Consider the following 10,021-nt stretch of genomic DNA (forward strand, 5'->3'; position numbering starts at 1 on the left):
ACCTCCCTGGCCACAGCTGGGCAGAGGAGGGAAAAATTTCATGAAGGGTTCATGAGTTAAGGACCAGGAAAAACACTCCAAGGGCAAAACAGGCTCCGCTTAGAGGTACAAAGTAAGTTTACTGCTAACAAAGTCAGAGGAGAATAATGAGAAGCAAAAATAAATCCTTAATGAACACCTTTTTCCCCCAACCTCTCCCTCCTTCTAACCAACAGCACAGGGAGACAGGGCATGGGGATTTTGGTCAATTCCTTGCCCAAGGTTTTCTCTTGCTGCTCAGGGAGAGGAGTCTTCCCCTGTAATACCATGGGGTCCCTCCCAGGGACATGGATCTCCATGAACTTCCCAGCATGGTTCCAATCTCATGTGCAGCACTCCTCCCAAAACTGCTGTGGCATGGGCCACTCTTCCACAGGGTGCAGCTCTCCAAGGACAGGCTGCTCCAGCCTGGAAGCAGGGGACTCCTCTCTCCCCTGGGTCTCCCACAGGATCTCAAACTCCTCCAGACATTCACCTTCTCCAGCATGGGCACCTCCCACACGGGCTGTGGGTGGAACTCTGCAATTCCCTGTGGATCCCCATGTCTGTGGGTTGATCTCTGCATTCCCCATGGATCCCCATGGCTGTGGGTTGATCTCTGCATTCCCCATGGATCCCCATGGCTGTGGGTGGATCTCTGTATTCCCCATGGATCCCCATGGCTGTGGGTGGATCTCTGCATTCCCCATGGATCCCCATGGCTGTGGGTTGATCTCTGCAATTCCCTGTGGATCCCCATGTCTGTGGGTTGATCTCTGCATTCCCCATGGATCCCCATGGCTGTGGGTTGATCTCTGCATTCCCCATGGATCCCCATGGCTGTGGGTGGATCTCTGTATTCCCCATGGATCCCCATGGCTGTGGGTGGATCTCTGCATTCCCCATGGATCCCCATGGCTGTGGGTTGATCTCTGCATTCCCCATGGATCCCCTTGGCTGCAGGGCACAGCTGCTTCACCGTGGTCTCACCACAGCCTGCAGAGGAATCTCAGCTCCAGTGCTGGAGCAGCTCCTCCCCTCCTTCTGCACTGACCTTGGTGTCTCCACCTTGTTTCCCTCACATGTTCTCACCTCCTCATCTTCTCTGGCTAGGAAAAACTGCGCCTACTTTGTTTTGATTTTCTTCTTAAGTATGTTATCACAGAGACATTACCATCATCTCTAATTGGCCCAGGCTCAGCCAGCAGTGTGTCCATCCCTGGAGCCATCAGGGATTGGCTCTGGCAGACACAGTGGAAGCTTCCAGCAGCTTCTCACAGAAGCCACCTCTGTGGCTCCCTGCTACAAAACCCAAGCTGTGCAAAACCAATACAACATCTGTGTGACATTACAGTGCTGTGCACTTTCTTGTGCCAAAAACTGTTGTACAAAAATACTATTTGGAAGGTTTAAAGATATGCTTATGTTTAAATCAAGATATCACAGTCCAATAAAACAAAGGCTTGATTCTGTACCATATACCTAACATCCACAAATTCCTAAGATTAATAATTTTCTGAATTATATTTGCAACTGATTGACTATAATTTTATGACTATAAACTGTAAGGCTGATCTGTTCTGAAAATGCAGAAGTCTTTGAGGAGCAGATGGAGAAACCTGCCCAAGTCCAGTTTTACCCAACATGTCTACAAAATATCTAAACATTCAAAGTAAACATAAATTTGTTATTTTTATCCTCTATGCAGACTCAGTATTTCCTTTGGACATTAAAGTGTTATTTACACTTCACTCTCCTTTTATCCTGGAGTTTCAAAGGTCTCAAATTTTAACACAGTATTTTTTTAATTAACTAGTTCTGTGAAGAGTAAGTTATCTAAATACTAGAACAAAGTGTCACAATTAAAATAACAGTATAAATTATTTTGCAATTGGATCAGATATTAAAAAACCACAATATCTGCAAGAAGTTTCATTTTTTAACACATTTTGTTGCAGTTTACACATATCATTCTGCTTTCTATCAAGTGCTGGCAGTTGCACAAACTATCACAAAGTACATGACAGCTTTTGATTGGAGGCATGTGGCAAATAATTATGGTGTCAACTAGTAACCAAATTTTTGTTTTCCTCCCTTAAAAATACATCTACGAACCAAAAATTCTCAAGTTCTTCCTTTCCTTTCTGATACCAAAGGTTAAAAAAGTAAAAACTGACAAACCACTCCACGCAGTAAGTATTAGCTTATTCTCATTCTTCAAGTCTCCATTCATATTAGCTCCTTTCAGCTCCACATAAATGTTCAACTGAAGTGAAGGCTCTCACATACTTTACTTAAATCTACTGACAACAAGCTTGCTTTCCTTAATTATTTTTTACAGATCCTGGAGAAGAGGTCTACATCCCTAGAAACAATGGATGAAAATAACTCAAACAGAATAAAAGTATTTTACTAGAATCTCCCAGTCTTTCACAATGAAAAAAGTAGAAATATAAGATCCAGTTATTCTACACCTTTACTCTATTGTCAGTCAGTAGTTAACTACTAGGGAAAGAATATAAAGAAATAAATAAAGTGACATTTCTGGTGGTATACCTGCCTCTAGAAATCAAGTTAAGGACTTTTAATCACTGAAGAACAAACTAAACCATAAGTGTTTTTACTAACAGGTCAGCTCCTAGCTATGGCTGCAGGCCTTTTGAAATTCTTTACACACTTGACTTTCACATCACTTAACTTAAAAATTTTACAATTTCTGTTTTCTCTGTAAGAAACAGTTTTATTAAAACTGGAGACTAAATCCAGAAGAGCCCACGGGACTTGACAGAATCTTAAGGCAGAAGGAGAATAAAATGTCCTTTCCATAGCATTATGATTTACTTCCTTATCTGTTTTCCTTTACTCACTCACTCTCCCTCACTTCAGCTTCCCAACCTGAAGAGCAAAATAACACAAGATGGTTCAAGACAGTAAAAAGCTGACGACTGGTGAACAGAGGTCTTCCCCTTCCTGGCTCTAGCACATACCTCTGCCAGCACTAATGTTCAAATGATCTCTCTATATCAAAACTGCCAGGAAATTAATACAATGAACAAAACAACCACAAAGAAAACAACATCCCCCCCCCCCCCGAAAATTAAAAAAAAACCAACAAAAACAAACCCCAAACAAACAACAACAACATGACAGTTTCTCTCCCGTAGTAGGCAAATTGAGTGAGCTAAGCAAAAGGTTTGACTAGCACCAGAAACCAGAGAACTAGAGAAGGGGAGAAGGAAATGAGATCTCCATATCAAGAATCACTCTGATTTCTCAAGAGACTTCACCCACAGTCTGCTTAGGGTGCAAGTGCTGTTCTAATTGCTGGCTGCTGCAGAAAGAGCCCCAAATCAACCTTACTTCTTAGTTCATGAAGGCATCTATACTCTTACTCCAACCCCTATACATCAACAGTGTCTCTCCTGTAGTTGCATCATTAGCAATAGCAAGCAGATCTACCTCTCTGATCAGTACAAAGGGCAGTTCATCTGAGGTTTGACAGATGAAAAATTATGCACAATGGAATTTTCTGCATGTATAATGAAATTAAGGTCCTCTGTACATAGATAAAAATTCTACCTTCTTCCACAGTCATAGACAGGATGCATAGATCCATACTAATGGATGCATAGAACAAAAGTGGTAAAATGGTACAAGGACAGAGCAGCACATGCTACTACTACTCCTCATATTCCCCCAACATCCAGCAGTTGCTGACAATTCAGATTCTACATAAGCTAGAATGTGCCTCACCCATCAAATACAGACTTCTTTCCAGTATAAGCAAAATCAACACAAGAAACACTTTCCTGGCTGGACTGAGCAGCAGAGATATGAAGATGAGGGGGAATTGCTCCGTTTTGCAACTGAGCAAATTCACTATTGAAAGGACGTGCATCTCTTCAGAATTAATGTTACCATTAACCACTGTACCTGTTAATAAATGGATTCAGCCTAAGAGCACAGAGTGACAGTATTTATTGACTAGATAATGAGATATCTATGCTAACTTAGTTCAAACTTAGAAGTCCATAACAATGCAGCTGTACAAAGTACAACTTTTTTCCTTATAATAAAATCATTATAGTAAATATTAGTATTAAGAGTGTAACAGTAATTTTTCTTATGGTATAATGTATTAACACAATGCATAATTATAGGACAAGTAATTCAGCAATTGAGTAACACTGGAAATACACTAATCACTACCTACGGAGCTTAAAATACCAACTCCCTAATCTGCAAATTTTGTTTATGCACACTCTTGGGTTCACTAAGGCTTCATAAGATTAGAAACTTTATAGATTCAAGGGCCCAAGAAAAAAAAGACAAGGAAGGATGCAGAAATACAGTACTTGATCCAGGAATGCAAACTGTCATGTTTTCTAACCATGAGTGCCTACTTTCTGATTTAGACAGGACACTAAGTTTATGAGCTTATTATCTTCTTCTAGTGATAAAACCATCCCCAAAGATAAATTTCCTCTTTTAAGACTCAAGTATTGTAACAATACACAAGTATATGCATAATTTTTAGCCCCTTCTGCATCTAACAGCTTACAGAAGAGTTAGATTTCCCATGACATTTCAGGGTAACTTTGCAAGCTTGGGTTTTCTGAAGGATTACTGCTGGAAAAAAGATGAAAATCAGACACATGATTTTTTAAGTCAGAAAATTATTTCAACTTGAAAACTACTTGTAAAGTTAAAATTTTTTGTATCTATCTGTGTTATTGGTGGTCTGTCTGAATCTTCAGGGAGTCACTTGTTCTTGTCTCTACAGACTGTAAAGTTGTAAATGCTAAGAAGCCAAAGAACTTCAGCTTTAGAGAAGAACAAGAAATGAAGCCTCTGATGGAAACAATTCAGGTTGCCAAAGATCTCCACTTCATTTTCCCTTTATAACCCAGGCATCATCTTCAGTCAAGACTTTTGGTTTTGGAGGAAAAAAACACAGAATCTACTTCTTTCCCTCTAGGCCCCTCCCAGCTAGGAGTAACTGTAAAGTGCTACAATAATGAGAAAAATTAAATAGAATTGCAGTTATATTATATGTATAGGCAATTCACAATGCATCAGAAAGACTTCCTACAGTTAAAACAGTGGACCTCGCATTCTTGAATGAGATTTCCACCTAAATGATACATATAATTCTACAATATTTAAAGTCAAGCCAGGATGGATTTTGGTTGTTAGTACAGCCATAATTCACCTCCTGCATATAAAGCATTACCATAAATTTAATACCATTATTCTTGATTTCCCATGGATCCACATTCTAATTCAAGAGAAAATAATTATTTGTAACTGTTTAATCCACACAAGTGAGTATGTGGCTCCCTGCCATGAAAAAAATAAAGACAAAAGCACTACACATATGGATAAAGCCACCAAACTGGCACTACCAAGCAACTGGAACTACTGTTCCTCCAAAGTTTTGAAAGACTGCTTAAATAACTGAAGCTTAAAAGCCACAGTTTCAAACATATTGTCACTCAAATGAAAATTTTTAAAAAAGGAAAAGAAATGCTTTCCTCCTTAATAATGTACCATTAGCAACACTTATGGCCATAAACCTGATTGGGTATGTTTTAATTTGCCACTTAAAATGACAACATTAAGCAACATACAGAAGACAGTTTTGCCTCAGGGGCAGGAGATAATGGTGAACCCAAAAAACCTGAGATGACACATTTTTTTTTAAAGGTGGGATGGAAGAAGGGATGCGAGAGACAATCTTTTATAGATCTGATCTTCACTAATTTAAATTTGTGAAATATTTTTAGAAAGGAAACACTTAAGTCTGCTCTAAAAGCATAACAAGTGGAATCAAATAAATTAAAAACTAACAAACAAACAAACACACACACAAACACACTCTGCAATTTTCACAGTAACAACTGTATTCTTGTTACAGCTTTTTAAGATATGTGTAGGTACAGTTTGTAATTGTGAAGTTAAAAGAAAACTTGTATTGAAAAGAACCAGAGAAATTGAATCAAACCTTTGAACAAAGGAAGGTCTGTTTCTAGACCTTCCAACTAATTATCCAGGTTGGTGACTATATATGTCACAGAAGTTACCTCAGACAACACGTAAAGGCAGGTGCACTCTTTCCTCAGACCACCTAAAGTAGGGGTTTTCCTCTGGGAATGAGACTGTGTTAGTAAGTCCTAAAGATTTTAAGCAGTCTTCAAATGCAGAGCCAATTCAAGATTTTATGTATTGGATCCTGGCACCAGGAGCACTGCAAAAGGTGCTTAAGATGTATCTAAGTAGCTCTGGACCACAGTGTAGCTCTTGGCTAACACTGAACACAAATTTACAACTCCAGGACTGAGCTGGTGACAACCCTAAGCAACAGATGCACAATTTGCACTCCGAAAAGGGTTATTTAGCCCTTTACAGTTATTGGTTTTGGGAGTCAGTTCATATCCAACAAAACACTCTGTACATTCACACACTTGAATCCCTGAGCTCTCAGATGTGCAGTGCACACACATTAAATCGCTTTATCATGCTGACTCAGTATAGCTGAGCAGCTCTGCAGATCATTCCTCAATACCCAGATAATATGAGATATCCTAGTCCTTCCCCTTAATTGAGATAACAAACAGTTGTTGCAAACAATCTTCTAATTATAGCAAGAATAAAGAAGAGACCCCTGAGCTTCTTATCAATACATTGGTGCTATGAATCACAGTGAGAGTCTATGGCTAATGGGCAACACGCAATAAAGCAACCATATATGGTGAAGATGGAGAAAAATTCTGATTCACACAATAAATAGCAAATTTCTCAAGTAATGAAGAACACAAACTAGTTTTGTGCTTTAATTAGCAATGCAGTGAACAAGCAAAAGGAGTTTTTGCATTCTTCATACTTCTCTTGCACAAAATATATCCTGAACTCATCAGTAAAATAATTCAATTTAAGAGAATGGCTCACATTTAGATTTAAAAATCAGACCAACAGTTTTGTGAAACTTGCAGAACCTCCTGTGCATGGAGCAAGGGGGAGAATCAGTGTAAATTGCTCTGCAGTAGGATGCTATTTCAGGAAGAGAAAAAACAGTATCAACACCAGTGCAGCAGGCAAAAGAACAATCTTGCGAAGATACCACAGTTTTAGAACAGTAAATTAAAAAAAAAAAAAAAAGGAATTGCTTCACAAAAAATCAATATACTTTCCCCATAGGTTCATGATGTAAAATTCTATAATCAAGGCTTGTAGATTTGTAATTATGGTATGTCAGCCACATTTAAACAAGCATGTTAAAAGATTGTTAAAGTTAAACTAACACAATTGCAATGTGAATTGTCTTAGTCTCATTCTAATCTACTCGTGTCACTTCCACTTAATCAGATGGAAACTATGGGCAAATGTCAGTGCTATTTTCAGGCAACTGACTTACTTTGTTTGCAGTGTTTTTAAAAATTATTTCCAATCTGAAATGCAAATAAGGTATTGTAGAATGTTTTTTTCCCTTATCAATTCTGTCACTATCCAGCGGGTAGTTGTTTAGATTTACTAAGGCTAAAACTATTCTGAAGAAAATAAATGAGAAGTATTACTTGCTAGGACATAAGCCACAAATACAGAAAACATCACTACTCGTGCTCATCAAATCTTCTTCTTTTGAATTACAAACTATTTAAAGTATAAAATCACCAAGAGCCGGGCTTTCAGATTTGCCAAAAAAACAAAAGACCTCCCTATTTCTAGTTTAAATTTCTTTAACTGATACACAGCAGTGTATGAAATGTGCAAGAAAGTAAATTACCAACAACCTAAAATACAGTCTCTTGAGAGGAGTACACAAAGAATTTATGACTTACAGCTAAAAAATAAATACCAAAGCAGAACAGCTGCTTAATTCTTAGTGTGGAAAAAAAGTGATGAATTAGTAACTAATGAGAAAAAAAAAAGCTACAACAGATGATTAACACAAGTCAAATGAAATGTCAAAAAAGCTCTCTATATCCTAACAGTTCTTCACCCCTACCTTTTTTTATATATTCTTAAAGCCTGAGTGCTGAACATGGTTGGTAATCAATATTACATGCTAGATTCAATGTGCTTTCCTAAACTGAAAACAGGAAAAAAACTAATGAAAATGAGCTGAAGTGCTATGTCAGTCACTTTATAGAATGCTTAATAAGCCTCTATGCAAGTCTTCTCATGTACCAGGGAAAAAATACCTATGGAGTTGCTCTAGTTTAAAATAAGAGGACAATATTAATGTCCCCAAGTTGACACAAGTCACACGTATGCCCATTGTAGCAGAATGCATAACTAGGCTTCTGGTTAGAGAAGAAAAAGTGGAATGGAACAGAGCCATACTACTTCTTGTATCTGTGTGCAGCTGTCACAGAACTGGGAGCTGCTGCTATATCATGTCCTCACAGGGAACTGAGATAACATTCCTTTTCTCCCTTTTTTTTTTAAGTTACTTTCACTTAGAAAATACGGAGTAACTGTAGATATGTCTATTGCTACTGTACAACAGACTCAAGCCAATTTATTTGTTTATTCACATGGACAGTCTCCAAAAGCAAATCTGAATCCTGTTGACTGCATTTGTATTGTTTACCCAAACGCTTTCATCCATTCTTTGTACTAGCTCTGAAACGCATACAGTTGTTTGGTTTGCTACTCTGTTCAAAGAAATTCTGAAGTGCCTTTAACTAACACCAACAATGACAACTTTTCTAGTCTTCAAGTCCGACCTTTCAAAAGTGAATCAAGCGTAAGAAAATGTGCTTATCTTATTGACATAAATCTGCGAAGTCATAACATAAAGTTGATTATATGAAACTGCATTATTTAACATCCTCATCCAGCACACAAACTAATTCTTGTGTCTGTCTGAGTCAGCGTAATCTTTGTAGGCTCAATAAATCCCATCGTGACCAAACAGTGTTTAAAGCTATAATAAGAGTGATCCTGAGAGATACTTCTCTTAAGCGTCTCTTAAAATCTATGACCCTCTGACAAGCAGGGAAGACCAAGGCTCTGGTGACCAATCTACCAGGACTGTCCGGGGGAGGTGCTGGAGTGCCCATCCCTCAAGGTGCTCTAGGAAAGACTGGAATGCTGTGGTCTAGGTAACAAGGTGATGGTGCTTGGACTCAATGATCTCAGAAGTCTTTTCCAACTTAATTGCTTCTGTGATGCCACTGGTTCTGCAACTTCTGAACCAGAAATATTCAACAGCAGCTTTGGTTAAAAACCAAACATTTGAGGCTCCATGTCTCTGTAACGTATGAGGCGAGACGGCCCTGCACAGAGGGGGCTGCGTGGCTACCCCCACTCCCAAAGGCACTAACGAAAGGGAATGAAACCCGCATTAAAATGAGTCTCGAAAAAGCGCGGCCTGTTCCCGACGGCTGTACGCGAGGGGTGGGAGCCCAGGGCCGCTCTCCGACACAGCCCGCCAGCCCCGCACAGCACCGCCGACCCCGCGCCCGGCACGGCCGGTCCCGCACGGAGCCCCACTGCAGCCCCTCGGCCCATGCCCCAGCCGCCACTCACCGCCTCACGACGCCGGTCTTGATCTTGATCTGCCTGAGGCGCGGGTCGGCCATGGCGGCGGGCGCCGTGACTGCGCAGCCCCGCGCCGCGCATGCGCCGAGCCCCCAGCCCGGGCGGCGCTACCGGAGCGGGCGGGAGCCGCGCGCCTCCCCCCGTGCCGCGGCGCAGTGGAGAGGGCCGGGCAGCGGGGCGGCGCCGTCCGGGGGGAGTCGCCCGAGGGCGGCCGGGTGTGTTCGCACCCGGGGAGGAAGAAATGTGGGCGAGCGCCGTCGGTGGTGCCGTAGGACGGCTCCGACCGGTGCTGTGATGGTGTTAGGCTGGAGAACGACCGGCGCCAGCCGCTCCCGACATCTCGTAATGCGGGCCGCATGATTAACGCCATTTCACAAGGCAAGCAGCCATTCTCTGGTGCTGTGTTTGTGCTCTCTCCCCCCGTTATCAGGCCCTGAAACTCGCGTGCACCGAAAGG

At 40.8% G+C, this 10,021-nt stretch overlaps 1 protein-coding gene across 1 annotated transcript in view; it reads right to left on the reverse strand.

Moving 5' to 3' along the window:
- Positions 1-9,709, reverse strand: part of TBCA (tubulin folding cofactor A) — a 26,897-nt gene extending 17,188 nt beyond the window's left edge. Inside the window, exon 1 of the mRNA XM_079330215.1 lies at positions 9,553-9,709. Within this exon, the coding sequence (XP_079186341.1) occupies positions 9,553-9,605 (53 nt within the window). The 5' untranslated portion in view covers positions 9,606-9,709. The remainder of the gene's footprint in view (positions 1-9,552) is intronic.
- Between the last annotated feature and the right edge of the window lie 312 nt (positions 9,710-10,021).

Source organism: Erithacus rubecula (genome assembly GCF_903797595.1).
Source record: "Erithacus rubecula genome assembly, chromosome: Z".
Lineage (NCBI taxonomy): Eukaryota > Metazoa > Chordata > Aves > Passeriformes > Muscicapidae > Erithacus > Erithacus rubecula.